The sequence below is a fragment of the Ursus maritimus genome, unplaced genomic scaffold (genome assembly GCF_017311325.1).
Source record: "Ursus maritimus isolate PB19 unplaced genomic scaffold, ASM1731132v1 scaffold_11, whole genome shotgun sequence".
NCBI classification, from domain to species: domain Eukaryota; kingdom Metazoa; phylum Chordata; class Mammalia; order Carnivora; family Ursidae; genus Ursus; species Ursus maritimus.
Window position 1 is genome coordinate 8,313,371 of NW_024423453.1, and position 20,783 is coordinate 8,334,153.

The 20,783-nt window shown below is 36.9% G+C and overlaps 1 protein-coding gene across 2 annotated transcripts in view; it reads left to right on the forward strand.

The window, feature by feature from the left end:
• Positions 1-20,783, forward strand: part of ANK2 (ankyrin 2) — a 219,761-nt gene that overhangs the window by 65,359 nt on the left and 133,619 nt on the right. Inside the window, exons 5-7 of one of the 2 annotated variants that reach the window (XM_040626261.1) lie at positions 14,536-14,634; positions 19,521-19,706; positions 20,150-20,173. In XM_040626261.1, the coding sequence (XP_040482195.1) occupies positions 14,536-14,634; positions 19,521-19,706; positions 20,150-20,173 (309 nt within the window). The remainder of the gene's footprint in view (positions 1-14,535; positions 14,635-19,520; positions 19,707-20,149; positions 20,174-20,783) is intronic. The other variant, XM_040626260.1, reaches the window with a different exon arrangement.

Genomic DNA, 20,783 nt, shown 5'->3' on the forward strand with positions numbered 1-20,783 from the left:
TGTATGTACCTAAGAGAACTCTTCCAAAGAACAGCCTCAGGCACGTTTAGACAACCAACTTCTGTGTGTTCTCTGTCCCTCGCATGAAATCAAGATTCTACATGGCAATCAGCAAGTTTCCGTTTTTCAAAAATATGACAATTTCATCATCTATTACATTTCCCTTATTTCCATGGCTGCCAAAATCCAAAAGTTCAGTTATTGCACCCAGCTCATTCTAGGTTTTGCTTATCTCCACTAGACCTCTCCAGCCAAAGCTTGTTTAGGCCTTCTTTCATAGCCTTATCTTCACTATGGATATATATCTTGACTATGCATACGTACAAAGTGGTTTTTTTTTTTAAGATTTTATTCATTTGAGAGAGAGAGAGTGAGAGAGAGAGAGAGAGCATGCTCATGAGAGCAAGAGAGAGCAGGAGCAGGAGCAGGGGAGAGGAAGAAACAGGCTCCCCACTGATCAGGGAGCCCAACTTGGGGCTCGATCTCTTGACCCTGAGCTGGAAGCAGATGCTTAACTGACTGAGCCATCCAGCCATCCCCAAACAAAGTGTTTTAAATAACCTTAAAATCTTTGTGAATATGACTTTATTCAAGGTATAAATTATTTAAAAAGTGCTACAAAGGACACTAAGCCTGGGCATGTGACCAAGTGGTTCATGTGTTGCCTGTGTGAGTTTTTGGATCATTACATTGACCATATTCATTCTTTGAGGTTATATCTTTGGCAAGTTGTGAATTAGAACTTGTGTTAAGCAGCTGTTAAATGTTGAGTATATCACTTGGGGCTGGTTATTTTAATGGCTCTATTTCCCTTCGTGGTCTCAACACTATTCCAACTCCCTAGCAACTTTTAAAAGGGCTCAGAGAGGCGCAAATCAGCAGACAACAAAACCCACACTTAGTAAAGGGAAAGTTCTATACTAAGGCTTTTTTGCCCTTAAACTACTCTGTGACTCAAATGTTACTGAACCTATATATATCCCTAGGTCTTGTTTTAATTTCTATTGGTACGATATGTATAGTATAATATGAATGGTTATCCCTGTTAATGTCAGATAAGAGTTAAGAATAGCATTCTAATTCTGACCACTTTTGAGTGACTGGAAACACTTAGAGCAAATATTTTGCAGAGGAAAGGAAACTTTTACTTTGAAAAATTAAAAAAAATGTGTGAATCCTTATGGAATGTGTCAGCGTGTTTGTGTGTCCACATGCTCTCAACTATGTTTTAATTTTAAATTGGAATACCAAGTACTCCAATCATTAAATGCAGAAAGGATTGACATTGCTGAAAGAAGCAATAACTTCATTAAATATTCGAACTTTCTAGATGCATGTTATTGGACAATAAAAAAATGTTGCATGATTACCTTTGATATTTATTAACAAAGCTAAGTTGACTAGTTACACCTGTTGACAGGATTATAAATGTGGCTTTACATACGTCGGTCCTAATGAATCATTTAGTGTTTTGATATTAGATGTGCTTTTAAAGACTTGGAGCAGCATTTGATTTTCTCAAAGACAATTGGTTAGAAATAAGAAAACCTTTTGGTAATCATTAATTTAAAAAAATTTTTTAATAATATATGAGAGAAGTAAAGGAGTTACAGCTTATTTTGAGTATTTTGTTATGGAGAGTCAAAACTCTTTGATCCTGATTACGCTAATCAACTTCAAAATGATAAAACAATAACCAATTGAATTAGTACTATGGCTTAATTAAAAATAATTACTTCAGGTTTATGGCTCTTACTCTGTTAGGGGAAAATAAACGCACCCTACAGTGATTGTTATAGGTAACTGTAGGTTGGAGCTGACTTAATTTTCTTAATATCATGAGCCTCTACACAGCAGTCAATATTTTTTCTTTGGGAGATAACACATTTTCTTTTGCTTCTAAGCTACTGGGTCATTTATGAAGTTGCTCAAAAATACACATTTTTAAAGCAACTGCTATATATGCCGAGCAAATGGCAATAGAGATTTATAAAAATATATATAAAGACATGTAAAGATATGAACCTAGTAATCTATGTTCAGTAATTTGAAAGTTTAGAAAAATTTAATTAAAATATATCAGGAAATTAATTTCCACCCAATTTCAATATTCAAATATTTATTAAATTTATGTTAAAGTTACATCTCTGATATTGAGATGTAACTCAATTTTTCATTGCTTCCATAGAGCACAACATCTGCAAATTTAATTTTAGTTTTTATCATTAAGATTATTACATGTACAATATAAAAGCATTCTTATAGATTATTGTAAAATTTTATGTGATATAGTGAGAAAGCATTAAATCCAGAAATAAACATACCATTTCTGTCAACAACTTAAATGAAAGTTAGCATTATATATGCAGAAATAACAATGGAAGAAAACCTACCACAGAATACCTTATTTTGTTTGCCACTCACACAGAAAAAATTATTTTAAAATCTCATCTCTTAGAAAAGAAAATATATTTCCTTACTGAAAATAACCCGCCTGTCTTGTTTTTTGTTTTGTTTTGTTTTTTTGTTTTTTTTTATAGTTTAACCTTATTCTTTTTTTTTTTTTTAAAGATTTTATTTATTTATTCGACAGAGAGAGACAGCCAGCGAGAGAGGGAACACAAGCAGGGGGAGTGGGAGAGGAAAAAGCAGGCTCATAGCGGAGGAGCCTGATGTGGGGCTCGATCCCATAACGCTGGGATCACGCCCTGAGCCGAAGGCAGACGCTTAACCGCTGTGCCACCCAGGCACCCCTAACCTTATTCTTAAAAATCAATTTTATACTTTTTCTGCAGATGTATCTCAGGGTTACTGAAAAACATATTTTTAGCATAATAGTAAATTCTGCTTTTAACACTTTTATTTCTGTGATATACTTTGTGATATTCCAGATTACCAGGAAAATGCTTCATTTTAAACAAATGACAGTAGGATAAGCTATATTTTAGTATAGATTTCTGTACAACTAGAATGCCTTCAATTGCAAGCAAGAAAAAACTTACTTTGTACACTGGTAATTAAAAAGGGAACTTTCTTGGCTTTCATGAATACAAAGTTCAAACAGGTAAGGTAAACTCCAGTAGCATATTGATTTTTTCAGGGTTTTTTTTTTCTCCTCCCAAGGTTTATTCATAACTAAGGGCTCAGATTCTGCTTTTCTCTTTGCTATGATTTCTCCAACACAAGTTTTATTCCAGGCTGGTCTCCTTTGTGGACCTAAGATTGGAGCCATACTTTTTCTTGTTCAGATTCAAAATAAGGGAGCCTTGTCCTAGCTTTCCAAAAGAGAATCCTGAATTTGACTGATTGGACCATTTTACTTCTTTTGCTCAAATTTGAACCAGTCATTGTATCAATAGAATGGAATATGTTGATTGGCTTAAGTCATCTGATACTCTGCCTAGAGCTAGTAGATGAAAAGAAAAGTTCAGCTCCATTGAAACTATATGAACTATGGGGGGAAACATAGATACTTTAAGAAAACCAGGATGCTATCAAAAAAGAGAAAGGATATTGGGTAGGCATAGTAGTGGGTAGATGCCCACTACTACATTTCGGGCATTCCATTTTAAAAATTCACTTGCTTTCTTCATTTTTAATATTTTCTTTACTTTAAAAATGTATTTGCTTTTTCCATGATTACTTAAAAGTTCATTTTACTTCTTGTTTTTTGGTTTACAAATCCAAAGACACAAATAATATAATGATTCAGTTATAGCTTAACACTTTAATGAGGTATCTATTCATTTTCACAAAGTGAAACAGGAGATAAAGGTTTTCAGTATTTTGGAATTATATGAGAGTAAATTAAAATTATTACCAGCCACCTCAGCTCCTTTGTAGAATGCAGTAGTGGTGAGTCACCTGGTACATTTAAATTTTAAATTTGTATAAAGGAGAAATGTACAAAGCTAAGTTATCTATAAGTGTCAGGAACTGAGTAAAATAAAGGTAAGAGTAAACCATTAGTTAGCAGCAGTTTATTGGTGTTTATTGTATGCTCAGGAGAGTTCTCATTTCTGTGGAGGATACTAAACAATTGTCAACAGGAAGCTGCTTTTAAAAAGTGTGTAGACTACATACAAAGTCAAGACAAACACACAAGAAACAAGGCAAACAACAGAAGGTACTGTATGATTTGGTACTAAATTGTATGGAACCAACTATATCCCAGAGGGAAAACTGGAAATTGGCTAAACTCTGTTAAGGAAAAATTCACAGAAGACTTGAGCCAGGCATTGTAAAGGGGATAAAGGGAAATTCTCCGCTGCAGAGGGGAAATTGACATGGAAGACTTTCCACATGGAAAGGTTAGTAACAACATTGTTAAGAGGTACAATTGAACTTGGTGAGTGTAGAAATATTGGTGAGACAAGCTCATCTGGAAAAATGTCAGAATATGTATTAAAGGTTTGCTCTTAATATGACTATGGGGCAACGGTACAAAAGGTCTTGATCTTCAGCTGTGGTCTGTGAAAACTGATCTTAAATCACGTTTGGTAAAATAGTTCACATTTTCTTGGTTATTTATCTATGAGGAACTGAAAACAGAGATTATGATAAACCTAGGGTGAATACAGTATTTTCAATGGTGTTTCTGATTGCTAAAATAGTGTCTGTCAAATATATTGCTAAGGCACATGGCAGAATAGTGTAGTAGAAAGAGCATGAGCTTTAGAATTGGTTATAGGTGGGTTCAAATCCCAGCTCCACATTTTGAGTAGTGTGAAACTTAAGGCATGCTTCTTAATACCTGTGAATGTTCATTTCTTTGAGTTGTACAGAGATAGATTACTTATTTCACTGGAAAAATTCTTACACCTAAGAGAACACTTGGACATTCTTCATTAAGCAGTTCATGGTAATTCCAATACTGTCGTTAGGCAGAGCTTCCCTGCTTATCTCTAGTGAATGGCTTAGGAGAAGATGGAAGAAGACTAATTCTCCAATTACTAGATGAAAGCGTGGGTGATCTCTGTGACAGTTTGATCTCGATTGAAGGGAAGAGCTGAGGGGAGTGGAAGGAGCACTGGGTTTGGAGTCCTCCAGAGTTCAGACCCTAATTGCACCGTTTGTGAGGATGTCCTTGAGTAAGTGACTGCCATCTGTAGCGTTCTCTGTTAAATGGCCCTAAGAGCATAGTTGCGGGGATGAAACAAGATGACATGATAAATATGCCATAAGGTTGAACCTCCTTCAAAAGATTTAAAACATTAGTCATTTTAATGTCATTTAATAGCTTAGCTATAATCCATTAAAGAGGACTTTTTGAGAGAAGAAAGTGGTTAAAAATAACCTGTACTATATTAACCCTGGTAAAGAATTGTCAAGTTCAAATCACCTGAGAAAATTTGTATGATATTTTAATTAATAAAATGCCTTTTTCACTACCAAGCAAATGTATAATCATATCTTTTGTTCCTTTGCCCTAAGTACACCCCCAGAGTACACAAAATAGTCTTTATTCTTGTGACTACAATTAATACCCATTGGTTTTTTTTAAAATCCTTTGCAGCTGTGCATTTACGATATATTTAGGGAAATAATTTGAATCATCCTGACCTTAAAGCTGGGTGATAATTTGGGGATGCTTCCCAACCTTATCTCTCATAATGCTGGTTCAAAGGAAGAAGATGATACATAGTGTCTGGGAAGGTAACTAGAGGAGTAATTACCAACCTATGCTAACCATCGTGTGATGAAGAGTTTCCTAGCATGTCATGACTAGGGCTGCTGAAGAATTCTGCTCTGTGAAAAAACCTAAATCTTGACACTGACCTTCCTGCAAAAAGATAAGGCTTCATCAAAAGGGGAATTCTAGCTTTGCTAAGCTCAAACCCAGAGCTATCTATAACCATTTCCATTTTCTACTTTTGGAATTGGATATGTAATTTGTTGATTAGTTTTCTAGTAGATATGAGGGGTGTATATAATACTCTTAGAAAACCAGCAAATGGCACATGGGATTCAGGGTATTATAAAGATTTAAAGCTGTAATTTTCAGACTCTCTTAGACTACAGATTGTCCCATCTAAGCAAATATACACAAGTGACCTACTTCACTCATTTCTTTCTTTCTTTCTTTCTTTCTTTCTTTCTTTCTTTCTTTCTTTCTTTCTTTCTTTTTTAAGATTTTATTTATTTATTTGTCAGAGAGAGAGAGAGTGAGCTCACAAGCAGGGAGAGCTGCAGGCAGAGGGAGAAGCAAGCTCCCCTCTGAGCAAGGAGCCCAATGCAGGGATTGATCCCAGGACCCTGGGATCATGACCTGAGCCCAAGGCAGACGCTTAACCAACAGAGCCACCCAGGCATCCTGCACTCATTCCTTCTTATAAATACAAAGACTTAATCTTACCCAATTGCAAAATACTATAGGGTAACAGATGACTACCATATTAGGTAGCTTTGTCTTTGTGTTTTCACAAAGTTATTTGAAAATAACTGTCTAGGATATGAATTCTTTCCTAAAGAGAAAGGAAGCAGTGTAAAGTATGAGTGGTAAGAGGTATGACTGGCAAGGTAGGCAGGCCATGGTCAGATCACGCATGACCTTGTTGGACATTGTGTTAGCTAGCAATTGCTGCATAACAAATTATCTCTAAACTTAGTGGCTTAAAATAGCAAAAAACATTATTATCATAACAATTTCTGTGGATCAGGAATTTAGTAGTGGTTTAGCTATGGGGGCATGGCTCAGAGTCACTCATGAGGTTGGGATGAAAATGTTGACCATCTGAAGGCTTTCCTAGGGCTTGAGGATTCACTATGAGGGTGTTTTTTCACCTTGGTGCTACTTGTTGGTAGGAGGCAAGTTGGTGCTAGTTGTTGGTGGGACGTCTCAATTCCTTCTTGCTTGAGTCTCTCCATAGATTGCTCATGATTTGGCAGCTCATTACCTCCAGAGCAAGTGATCCCAAAGAGGGCAAGGCAATAAAGCAATGACTTTTAAACCCTAGCCTCAAAATCATACACAATCATTTCCACCATAATCAGTGCCTTGTAAGTGAATTACCAATTTGGCCCACATTCAAAGTTAGGGGAATTAGGCTTTTCCTTATTTGAAGGGAGACGTGTCAAAGATTTGAAGACATGTTTTAAAACCACCACAGGCATAAAAAGGAACTTGGTTTTGACTTTACTTTATTCACTTGCCCATTTAACAAATATTTATTGAACATCTACTCTGTGCTGAACATTGTTATGGCCCTGAATCAGGCCTCTTAGAGAAGGTGATTCTTTTGTATCAAGGCCTGAAAGATGAGAAGGGAAGGGTAAGAGTTTCCAAGCATCCCTCCATCATCTGTGTCCACTTACCTCCTATTGTCTCCTTAATCTATGATACTGGCCAGTCCACTTGGTGGTCTGCTCAGTCTCTGGGTTAAAATTTCCTCAACTGTAAAATGATGAGTTCCCTTTCAGCTATAACATTTTCATCTAGGAAAATAGGGCAGTTTCTTTTAATCATTAAGATATACTTAATAACTTTGGCCACATAAGACCAAAAATAAGAACAAATAAAATAACAATGAATAGTGTACAGAGATATGCCATTTGAAATTTCCATAATCACTTTCCATTCTTTTAGCTTATGATTGATCCTTACCTAGGTAGCAGTGGGAATTGCAGTTTTCTGTTATTGTCTGGAAAAGAGATCTTTGAATTTTTTTAAAAATAATTTTTAAACCTGTAAAAATTCTCATCAAAATGCATTCCTGCATTGGCTTTTACTCAGGTTTGGTAATTTTGCTTACTGTTTTTTACTATTCACAAGATTTGTCATTAGGCTTCGAGAACAGAATTTCCCACGTGAACTATGTGCCTGCAGCAAATACACTGGGAGTTCTCATACAAGCACTACATATCCTGAGAGATGGGGAAAGTGAAACCAGAAAAGAACATCAAATAACATTTTATTTTCTGTAGATCTACTATCTGGTTTTATTAAGGCCTCCTAATTTCCTCTTAGCCCTGTGTGTTTGGGCCAAAAGTACCTTTTTTCATAGTATTAATTGCTGATTCTTTAGTATATATATAAAATTCTCTCTCTCTCTCTCTCCCTCTCTCTCTCTATATATAAATAAAACTGGCTCGATGCATACTAATTACCAAAAGAAGCACAAAGAAAATGCTATCAGAGCACTGAGGAGTGAGCAATTAATACTATGAAAAAAGGCACTTCACATATATGTATGTATACTTGACATATATCCTTTACATGTACACTTTTGATGTATATGTACATATACTTTACATATATATGTCATAAACAATAGTATATATGGAGCTACAAATGCTTCTATATACATGTATTCTGTGAACTCTGTTATATTTTCTGCTCGTGAGGACAGAAACAATATTATATTCGTATTTGTTACTCTTAAGACACCTCATCCAGTGCCTAAGTGAAAAACTGTAGAATAAACTTGGCGCTATAAAAAAGATTTGAATTGAATGGTAACATTGACTCCAGTTAAGATTAATTTTATATGATCAATCTTTTCAAGTCATCCAATTAATGAATCTTCATTTGTGTAAGGGAAGAATAAGGTGATATGTGCTGACAAAATTAAGTCTGAAAAGTTAAGAATATTAAACATTGGTAATGATGATAGTTCTTAGAATTTTGGTCCTTGTTCAAAACATTGATTCTAAACCATTCATTACTTTGCATACTGGCATTATTTGTCTCTGTATAATTTCTTTGAAATGACATACAAATATCAATAGGTCTAGTTGATTTTAAAATGTTCTGAAAAGCTTCAATAAGTCCACATTTGATAGGTAGGTATATAAATATTAGTTCATATTCATTCAATTTTCCCAGATAATACAATTACCTAAAGAAATTCTCACCAGTGGCAAAAACCTGACTACTGGCTTGTAGTTATATCACTAATGAAAGCAGGAAAAACATTTTTTGCAATGTTATATGTGTTTGAATTCTTGAAATACAGCATAGTTTCTGGATTTGAAGAAAACTGTTATAACGTCTTAATATATATGAGAAATTTTATCAAATATGATCGATCATATAGAGTAAAACCACTTTTAATCTTTAAGTAGAATATGAATACATAAATAATTACATGTAATTACATTTTAAAATATCAAAATTCAAATTAATATTCCTAAGCCTTACTTCTTAGCTGGATTATTACAAAAGCCATATTTCTGCTTTTCCAGACTATACTCTGGCCATTTTCCAATTCTTCTCCAATCCTGGCAAATCCATCCCTTTAAAAGGAAAATGTGAATATGCCAAGCCTCAGCTTAAAACCGTGATTCCCGAGGCTTCAGAATAAAATTCAGACTCCTTAGCATGGCACATGGGAACTGATCCCTGCCTGTCTCAGCCTCCTCCTCCTACTAGTCACACTGAATTATTTGCAGATCCCTAGATGTTCAGTGTTTTCTCATGGGGTTTCCACTGTGTGAAATCCCTTTCCTGCTTCTATGCCTAACTTCATTTTTCGTGATTCAGTTCAAACCAAATCACTCACTATGTCTACCAAATGTCACTTCTGGTGACTTCCTTTGGATATAATTTCCTCATCCAGCTTGATTCTGTGCCCTTCAGTGTCCTCTTTATAGCCCTCATGTAACAACAACTTCTCCTCCTTCTCCTTTCTTCCTTCCTTCCTTCCTTCCTTCCTTCCTTCCTTCCTTCCTTCCTTCCTTCCTTCCTCTCTTCTTCTTCTTCTTCTTCTTTTCTTTCTTTCTTTCTTTCTTTCTTTCTTTCTTTCTTTCTTTCTTTCTTTCGTAGGCTCCATGCCCAGCGTGGAGCTCAAGACAGGGCTTAAACTCAGGACCTGAGCTGAAATCAACAGTCGGACACGTAACTGACTGAGCCACCCAGGCGCCCCACTTCTTTTTCTCTTTCTTTCTTTCTTTCTTTCTTTCTTTCTTTCTTTCTTTCTTTCTTTCTTTCTTTCTTTCTCTTAAAGAAACTAATTATGTATGAGTTCACTGAACTGTAACATGTTACTTGCCATCTCAGCCTCTGGACTGTGAGCTCCTAATGAACAGGGGCTTTGCCTTTCATCTCTGAATCACTATACTAAACACAATGCCTAGCAGTAAAGAGTCACCAAACACATTTTTGTTGAATAAATATAAATGAATGGTGAATAATTAATAATTTGCTATGGAGAGGAATAATGTCCAAAATATTTAATAACCGATTGGTAGAGGCACCTGTTGGTCACACTGAAATGAAACTACCAAGGCAGCAGATAATTTTGTGTTTGTTTGCCTCCTCCAGGTATCAGCCCAGGTTGTAGATGTCTTTGACTTTTTATACCAACAGGAAGAAAATATATATACTTTTAACCCTACACGCAGCCAGACTATTTTACAAAGACGTATAGACATAATACATTGGAAAGCACCTGGATGCATGAACACAGGGCATTAATCCCATGTTGTTAACCTATTTATATGCAGAGATAAAAGCCTTCCCGTAAAATTTACAGTGCTGTTAAAATGCTGCCCTGCCCTGTCCCAATTACCCAGCAGCATGTTTCACATTCTCTGGCAGAGTCTTTCTTGTTAAGTAGCATCAGCAAGTTAGGAAAGGGTGATTTCCCACATCTGTAGGACCTGTCGTAATCTTTATTGCCTTCTTACTTCACATATTTGTAACAGTAAATAGCTCCCTCCCTCCCTGAACCAAGATGTTGTCTTGGCTCATGCTTCCTTCATCTTTTTTTTTTTTTTTTAAAGATTTTATTTATTTATTCGACAGAGACAGCCAGCGAGAGAGGGAAGACAAGCAGGGGGAGTGGGAGAGGAAGAAGCAGGCTCACAGCGGAGGAGCCTGATGTGGGGCTTGATCCCAGAATGCCGGGATCACGCCCTGAGCCGAAGGCAGACGCTTAACCGCTGTGCCACCCAGGCGCCCCTTCCTTCATCTTTTAAATACACTATTGCAAATACTACAAAAACTGATTAACCCCTCACTTTCATTCTTGGCTTTGGCCACCCCAAACCAGAGTAGGTTTGCTCACTAGAGTGAACCCTCTGAAATACAGATGTGATCATGGTACTTCCTGCCCCAAAACCATTCAGTTGTCCTGTATCACCTGTAACAATGTTCTTCAGGTAATTTCACAAATTGAGCTTTTTAAAAATTGCAGGTGCTTCGGCTTCACACACGGTGACTCCAATTCAATAGGGGACAGGGTAGTGCCCAGCATTGTTACAACTTTCCACGGGAGAGTCTGTCCCAGAGCCAGGCTGAGGATCACACATCTATAGGATCAAGTCCCAATTTTTATATAGGGAAGAAGACTGTTTGTGACTGGTTTTTGTCCATCACTTTTGGTTCACTTATTAGCTGTGAGATTTTGGCCAAGTCACCCAGGTGTCTCAGCCTCAGCTACCTCAGTTCAAATGGGGATGAGAGGGGCACCTGGCTCGCTCAGTCAGTGGAACATGTGACTCCTGATACCGGGGTCATGAGTTTGAGCCCCACCTTGGGGGTAGAGTTTATTTAAAAAAAAAAAAAAGTGGGGATGAGAGTACCAATGTTGCAGCACTATTCTCAGTAGTAGAGATAGTATTAGGCCACTTAATTTATCATCCAAACTGAGACACTATTAATAATTACTCCAAGATACTACGCCTAAATTTAGACTGTCCCAGGCAAACAGAGACACAGGATCACTGTAATTTAGGTGACATATTCAAAGCATCTCTCACAGTGCATAGCATATAGCAGAAGTTCAATATTTATTTTTATTTTTATTGTTCTTCATATCTGCATCCCCTACACTGCTGAAAGCCCTTGCGTGCCAAGGCTGTGGCTCCAGGCACAAATGGCATTCATGGTATACTCTAACCAAGATCCTGAATGTTCATCTGTCACTGCCCTTCTTCCCCTCCCCCGTGTTCTATTTGTGGATATTTCCCCCTTTTCTCTCTCTACCACTAGCCCACTATTAGCACTTGCAGAGCCCAGGACATGAGTGAAAAAGAGGCCCACTTTCAGTACACTTTTTTAAATTAAAAGCTGTATATCAAGCTAACTGTTACATACGTATCTCTTATTGTTCTACCCTGACAAATATATCTTTATAACAACACGACAGGTCCAAATTTAGACTTCTCGGAAACCTTGGAGTTCCGCACAGGATTGTGAGGGGGGGCTGAGGGTGCGCTGATTGTAAACCCTGGCCTGCAGCCGGTTCCTCTTCCTGGCTCGTCCCTGGCTCCATCCATATACACGAGCATCACGTGGAAAGGTGTGGACACCCTGACCTACACATTCAAGCTCTGTCCATCTACTACTTCCCCCTCTCTAGCAAACAACTCTAGGGGTGTCTGGTAGATTCCTGTCGCTGCTGTAACAAATGACCACAAATGCATTTTAGAAATCTGAAATTAGCCGAACTGGGCTAAAACCAAGGTGCTGGCACTGCAGTTCTTTCTGGAAGCTTTAAGTGAAAATCTCTTTCCTTTGGATCACGTCCCCTCCTTCCACCTTCAAAGCCAGCAGTACCGAGTCTTCTCTCCTCTCTGACCTCCTGCCTCCCTCTTATAAAAACCCTGTGATTCCATTATACCCAACTGGACAATCCAGGATAATCTCCCCACCTGGAGATCCTTCACTTAGTCACATCTGCAAAGTTCCTTTTGCCATATAAGGTCACATTTACAACTCCCGGGGTTTAAGATGAGGAGGGACGGATTTGAGGGCCATTAGTCTGTCACAGGGTGGGCATGGCAACAGACCCTTGGGTGAATGAACCCAAAGACAGAGTCTAAGCAATCTCTGGCACCACATGGGGGCGGGGGGGGGGCTGCATAGGCAAGGATTCTGGGTAGCTGCATGCCTGCTGTGTGGTCTGGAAGCAGGGGAGCTGGAGGATCAGGGTGGGCACGTCCACCTGGGCGTCGGGATCCCCAGCCTTGCTCAGCTAGAAGAGGCCCCCTAGAGCCCCGGACCCAGGGCAGGAGCCTAAGAATGTTACATTTCTTTTCCCTATTGATCCGACAACCACAGTTCATTTCCCTTTCTCCTGATCTATACACAAGATTCTGTCAGAGGAAAGCATGTAAGCAAATTGTTTTACTCTATTAAAAGTTCTTCTTCTTCTTCTTCTTCTTTTTTTTTTTTTTGCATCCTGCCTTTTACTTGTCATGAAAGAGCCCCATCCCACACCCACTCATTGTTTTTAACCATCCTCACTGGCTTTCCCTTCCTTTGAATCTCTAATTCTGTCCTTCCGCCACCTCTTCAGTGTTCTTAAAATACCCAAGATTTCACCTGTTTTCTGTGTTTTAAAAAATATGCTATCCAGCCAGCAAGTTATTCCTGAATCCTACAAAATTGTCAATTCATTCCTCTTACAATATTTCTCAGTTTTAAAATTTCCTCCTCCATTTGAAGCCTGCAGATTTTCTTTCATAATCAAATTTAAAATGTCTTTTCTTGTTCTACTTGTATACTCGTATTTTTATATTTTGCTGGATCTTGACATTTTAGATAATGTTTCCACACTTATACAATGCATATAGAAAATTTTTCAAAATAGTTATTTTTTTCTCCTTTTAAGTTTTTGAAAATCTCTGAAGTCTCGTTTATGTTTTTGCTTATTCTCGTTAATGCGTGGAATTTTTAAGGGAATCGACAACGTTCAAGACTGTGACATTGTTTTGAGAGAATTGTTAGATTTGAGAATTTATGAATTACTACATGCTTTCTCTTTTTTTTTCACAAAGCTTTACTTTTTTTTAAAATGAGGTGTTACCTATTGCAAAGGATCTGACGAAAAGAAAATTTGCCAATTTAAACTTAATTTTAAACTCAAGTTATACAATTTCTGTGATATTTTTAAAACTATGACTGCATAATAATGTTATAATATTACCATAGTATATGCTTCCTGAGGGCAGATGTCTGTCTTATTACTGTATCCCAGTGATGTCCCAACTACAGTGGTCAGATTTTAGTAAATAACTGAATAAATGATATGAGAATTAACGGATGATAATTTCTTTTTTCAATCAGATTTGCAATCACTTCTAGTCTATTCTGGAATAAGTAATAATTTATACCTTTAAAGGTGCTAGCTCAGCTGTGTACATTCAAGATAATGATGGTACGTTTACATAGTTTATGAATTAATCAATACAGATGATATTACATAAGTATTTTATAAATATACTACATGTAGTGAGAATCTGATGCATGTTATAGGATTGTATTAAGATACTAAGTATTTTTAGCTCTAACAGTGTTAGGTGATGTGAAATGTAAATCTCTGGAACTGCAATGAAGATAGGAAATGAGGGAAATATTGCTTCCGTATCCCTTTGTCCTCATTCTTTTAGGAATGTGTGGGAATTTGTTCACTCCGATTGTGGTTAGTTTTATAATAGTAAATATATGTATACTTCACTGTGGAGATATGTTATATGTTTCATCATTGCAAAAGTTTACTCCATAGTGTTCTCTTTTTCCTCTTCTGGTATTCTTCCCCAGTTTAAACTTTAGAAATGGTTAAAGATGTCTTTTTTATTGTTTGTCCTCAGAATGGCTTCACTCCTTTATACATGGCTGCCCAGGAGAACCACATTGATGTTGTAAAATATCTGCTTGAAAACGGAGCTAATCAGAGCACGGCTACTGAGGTGAGACTGTCAACCCTATAGGTTCAAATTCTCTAATCTTAATGGGCATGTTCTTTGTATCCACCGGCAGAGGATCTCCATTATCTTGTCTAAATTACAGTAAAGAATGTTTGCACTGCTGTCATCTATAACAGTGGCCATGAACGAATGACCCAGCACACACAGTTGAATGAGTTTATGCCTTGACTTGGGATCCGTGTCATTTTGCTCTTACATGAGCTCATGCTCCCGTCAGTTTGCCATTCTCTAGGTTTTGGGAGCTTGTATACTATTCTAAAATTCCATGATAGTAAATTCTACCCATCTCTTTTCATCAATATTTTATCTGTTAGGATCCAATTCAATTCTTTAAGGGAATAATTTTTAGTGATCAGAAATGATTTTAGGCATTTGTGTTTGCACGATTTCATGAGGAGTATGTCACGAAAAAAAAATTCACATTTTCTGAAGTACAAATTATGGCGCATAGTTGTATGACTATGATTATAGCAACAACTAAATAGAATGTTCTAAGTCAATTCAGTATTAGCATATTTAGGACATCTAGATGTAAGAAGAGGTCAGAGTGGGGCAACTTAGAACATCACTTTCCTTTTCCTATGCATATCCTCCAGTAAACAGAACTGCTTTGTTATTTTCCTTCCCATTTTTGCCTAGGCAGATTAAGGAGCAAGTTCAGTGGTTGCTTAGAGCAGTGACTTTTAAGCGATGCTCCAGAAACCCTTGAGTTTGAAGAAATTGCCTCAAGGGGCCACCAGACGGTTGGAAGTGGATGACACAGAAGAGAAGGGGAAAGAGTTTCACTGGGCCATGCCTCTCCTCACCCCTTCCAACCAGATCATGCAGGCTTTGTTTTTCCTTTTTCACACTCTGTGCTTTAAAACTCCTGCCCTGGAGTGAAAGATGACTGATAGATGTTTGTCATCCAGAAACAAACCTGATCATTTTTAATGTCTAGTATGACTTCCTCTCTGAACAATTAAGTCTTTAGGTGAAATAAACATGAATTCCCTCCTCACCTGTGCTCAGGGAAGAGATCCTTGTAATCTATTAAATCCATTTCCAGTCCCTTTGGCAGAAAACTTTTTATGGAGCAAATTGGTATAACTTTCTGACAGCTTATTTTCCTTAGTTAAAAACAAAATCCCAAGAAATCAGTACTAATGGGACCATGTTTCTTTTTTGCTTATGTTTGGAAAACACAACTGACCAATGTAAAATGATTTCAAGTCTCTATTTAGCACACACAGATTTTTATACTCTTACACATGGGTACAGTGTGATTTTTATGATTTGGGGCCTTTTTTTTTTTTTTCTGAGACACTAATTATGTCAATGAGTAGCATGTGAATATCTTCAGGCAAAGCTTGAGCAACTATATGAAACTTTCTCTCTGAATTAGGACCACTAAGAAAGGTACCAAAATAAGGAAACCTGTGTTTATTTTATTTTATTTTCTTGAATGCAGAATCACTTACCCAAAGAAACCTTGACACTACAGAGTTCTTCTATTCACCAAACAGGCTTATTACTTCTAGCGTATGGTTTAGGGAAATTCAGCTTGTTGGTATTCTTAGCTGTTTCAAGGCTCCTTTGGTCAAGGCCTCTGTAGCATTTCAGTCCAGTTCCAAAAATATCCCTTTATGTACATTGCATCAGCAGAGGCCATGTTACATTGTGATTCTCAGAAAATTAAAACCCTCGCTGATTTCTACACAAAAATGCAGCTTTTGAAAGTGAATCATATGAAGTTTTGAATCCTAGCTTAGACACGTGTATGCCTATTTTTGTTTCATTTTTAATATTTAAATAACTAAAATTAATTTTTTCCTAACTCAACATATATAAACTTAGTTGATTAATCCCCCACTGCTGACCCTAATGATTATCAAGAGCACATATATGGACAAACCTCTGCACATTCCCTTTTAGTCTCTCATTCTGTGGAAAACTACTATCCTTTCAGGGCTTTATGGCTGATTACAGTTTGATATTTTGTTGTATTGCCAAACACCATCTATAGTGTCATGTGCACATGTGTCTGCACATGTGCACTCTGAACCTATTAGTAGGACCTACTATGTAAACACTAATTACTAATCAAGACACTGTTACCACTTTAAAAATCAGATAATTCTGAGATTATTCAATATGGCAATGAAACCCATGTTTGAAAATAAATATTTAAAATTTGAAATTTCCTGTAATTATAGCAGTTAGCATTGATAAATAAATGATGAAAAATGAAGCTACTGATTTTTAATATGGGTTTCTTTTTCATAGAGTTAGTTGAGGTACTTGAAAAAATCATTTCAAATGTTGACCCTTCCCTCGTGAAGTATGGGTTAGAATGAAATCATTGTGGTGAATATCCAAAGTTAAATTCTCTGAGGGAATCCTCTGTCCCTCCGGTACCATTTTTTTTTAAAGATTTTATTTATTTATTTGACAGAGATAGAGACAGCCAGCGAGAGAGGGAACACAAGCAGGGGGAGTGGGAGAGGAAGAAGCAGGCTTCCAGCGGAGGAGCCTGATGTGGGGCTCGATCCCAGAACACTGGGATCACGCCCTGAGCCAAAGGCAGACGCTTAACGACTGCGCCCCCCAGGCGCCCCCCTCCAGTACCATTTTTATAACTCTTTACTTGCCTCCCTCTTCCTGTTACCAAAATTGAAGGCTAAAAACTTTTTAATTAGGTTCTGTGCTGTCAGCAAATGCATTGTCTCTAAGAAAAAACACAGTTTGCGCTCTTTTTGTATAAACCATCCCAGGGTTGCAGTGGATAATCAGATATGTGTGTGGTGATGGGCCTGTTCTTTCCTCCTTCACAGAGTGCTTAATTTGTGCCAAACAAAGTTCTAAATTTAGGCTACTATTTTTCATTTTACAACACTACATGGTTTACTCTTCCATTCTATTAAGTGAAATGTTTATTTAAAATTCAATTCTTACTAAAACAAATTCAAGTCTTTTTGTGGTAGTGCGATAGGAAATCATTTTTCCTCAAAAATCTACAGTTTTAAAAGGATTATTGTGGAAACAAATTGAGTGGTTAGATTATGGTAAATTGCTATTGTCCCTAAAATGCAGTCGTACGATCTATTACCTGCATCTCTTCTATGAATGGAAACTTCTGAGACTTGTTTTCAAGCTTTTGTGGATTAAGGGAGGTTATAACATAATCAGAGCCTGGCCTATACATATTTTTTCTATTTATTTGCCACCTTTCCATTAACCGAATACTTGTTTCTAAAGAGAAAACATGGCTTCCAACTTTTCTAACATGGTTATCCATCTACTCGTCAAACTCTTCTAACTTTGATGATCTGTGCTATTGGTTTTTTAAAATTGTTTTCCAAGTTTAGAATTAAAAACTGTTTTTTTCATTACCTAGCACATGTAATTTTATATCTAAATGATCTAAATAATATAAAATTCAACTAAGTGCAAAATTAATGACTTAGCTTTATTTACCAAAAGGTTTTAGATTACATTATGTCCCAAACTTGCCAAATTAATTGGTAATAGACAATTTCATTGCTGGTTATTGTTCTCCCTAATCAATACAGAGATATTTATCAACTTACATAGTTAATAACATAATTTATTTCCCTGTCTTGGCTACCATATCTTTGATTCTCAATCAGACTTGTTCTCCATTATCTCTACCCTCCCCACATTTTCCTTTCTATAAGGTATTACTTAAGGTTGGTTCTAATTTTTATTTTCCCATTGTAAACATACATTTAAGCACATCTTATGTGCAGTATGCTTTGTTAGGGAATGCAGATGTTTTTCAAGATATGTAGAACAGAAACTAAGAAAACAATCTGCTAAAGCCAGTCCATAGTATGGTGAATGACTGATTATCAATTGCTTTAATCTTTTTTTTTATCAGTTTCAGAGGTAGAATTTAGTGATTCATCAATTGCATATAACACCCAGTGCTCATTACATCAAGTGCCCTCCTGAATGCACACCACCCAGTTGCTCCATCCCCCCACCCCCTCCCCTCTAGCAACTCTCAGTGCAGCATCTCTTATGGTTTGTCTCCCTCTCTATCTTCATCTTATTTTATTTTTCCTTTCCTTCCCCTATGTTCATCTGTTTTATTTCTTAAATTTCACATATGAGTGAAATCATATGTTATTTGTCTTTCTCTGACTGATTTATTTCGCTTAGCATAATACCCTCTAGTTCCATCCATATTATTGCAAATCGCAAAATTTCATTCTTTTTGATGGTTGAGTAATATTCCATGGGTGTGTGTGTGTGTGTGTGTGTGTGTGTGTGTGTGTGCCACCTCTTCTTTATCTATTCGTCTGTCAATGGATATCTGAGCTCTTTTCATATTTTGTCTATTGTGGACATTGTTGCTATAAACATTAGGGTGCCTGTTCCCCTTCGAATCACTATGTTTGTATCCTTTGAATAAATACCTAGTAGTGCAATTGCTGGGTCATAGGGTAGTTTTATTTTTAACTTTTTGAGGAACCTCCATACTGTTGTCCAGAGTGGCTGTACCAGTTTGCATTCCCACCGGCAGTGTAAGAGTGTTCCCCTTCTTCTTTATCTTTTTTTTTTTTTTTTTAAGATTTTATTTATTTATTTATGTGACAGAGAAACAGCCAGCGAGAGAGGGAACACAGCAGGGGAGTGGGAGAGGAAGAAGCAGACTCCCAGCGGAGGAGCCCGATGTGGGACTCGATCCTGGAATGCCGGGATCACGCCCTGAACCGAAGGCAGATGCTTAACGACTGCGCCACCCAGGCGCCCCCCTTCTTCTTTATCTTAATGATGATTTTAAACATTAGAAGCATTGCTTAGAGTTGCGTCCCATGCTTCCAAAAATTAATGAAAGATTTTTTCTTCTTCCATTTTACTAGGATGGCTTCACGCCACTCGCCGTGGCACTCCAGCAAGGACACAACCAGGCAGTGGCCATCCTCTTAGAGAATGATACCAAAGGGAAAGTGAGGCTGCCAGCTCTGCATATTGCAGCTAGGAAAGACGACACCAAATCCGCTGCACTCCTGCTTCAGAACGATCACAATGCTGACGTACAATCCAAGGTAAAAAAGCTGAACACATTTGTGGAAAGGAACTCTTCGGCTGCCAGGTTCCTTCTGGTGGATGACAAAGAAGTAGGCCATGGTGATAATGCAAAATTATTTCCCGTCATCGAAAGAGATACATTACTTTCAGAGGTATTTCAGAAAGAAGGGGACCATCTATTGGGTATAGTAACCAAAAAAATTTAAAGATAATTTTCTTTTAAAGATGAGGGTCAGCTTTTTAGAAATCTGCCTATTTATTCTATTTGTAATCAAAAACAATAGAAGCGGAATTAGAAAGATAAAATTGTATTGTGTAGTGTTATGGATGTCTTTTCTCAGTAGAATGTATTCTGGCATGTTGAAACAGTGTATCCAATTGCAGTGAGCGAGATTGACCGTTTCCTTAATTTTGCACTGTGTAATATCTTCCCTCTTTTTCCCATACAACACTGCTTCAGATGATGGTGAATAGGACAACTGAGGTACAGTATTATGGTTATACCACAATATATCTTGTTTTTATTGATTTTAGTTTTTTGCCCAATTAGAATAAGCGCTCACTAATTCATACTAATGATTGGAATTTCCATTAGGAAGAAATTAATTTAAAAACTTTTCCCATAATTAAGCAAGTGAATAATTCAAAATAGTTAATGTAACATACATCGGAAGGTATTTTTATCAGTGAAACTATTTAAATAGCTTATTAGAATAGATCATGAAATGAAACTCTTCCTTAATATGTATTTTCTGAGTGAGATTTAACTATTAATAAGAAATATGACTTTTCTTAATGAGATTTCTCAGGTTAGAGTTTAGCAAAGTGAAATTTAAGGAGGTTTCTTTGCCACTGTTTTATCCTTTTATCTCCTTGCAGTTGCCCTTTTTTCACCACATTGTATATAATCAATAGTGATATTGAGCATATCATGATTAAAGCATTTGCTTTTATCTCGCTAAGTCTTAACAATAAGTGATATGAGATCATCTATTTTCCACATACCAAAGTAAGTCACATTGATCAGCAGGAACATTCAGTTCAGAAGCCTCTTGGTAGTGTGTGTGTGTGTGTGTGTGTGTGTGTGTGTGTGT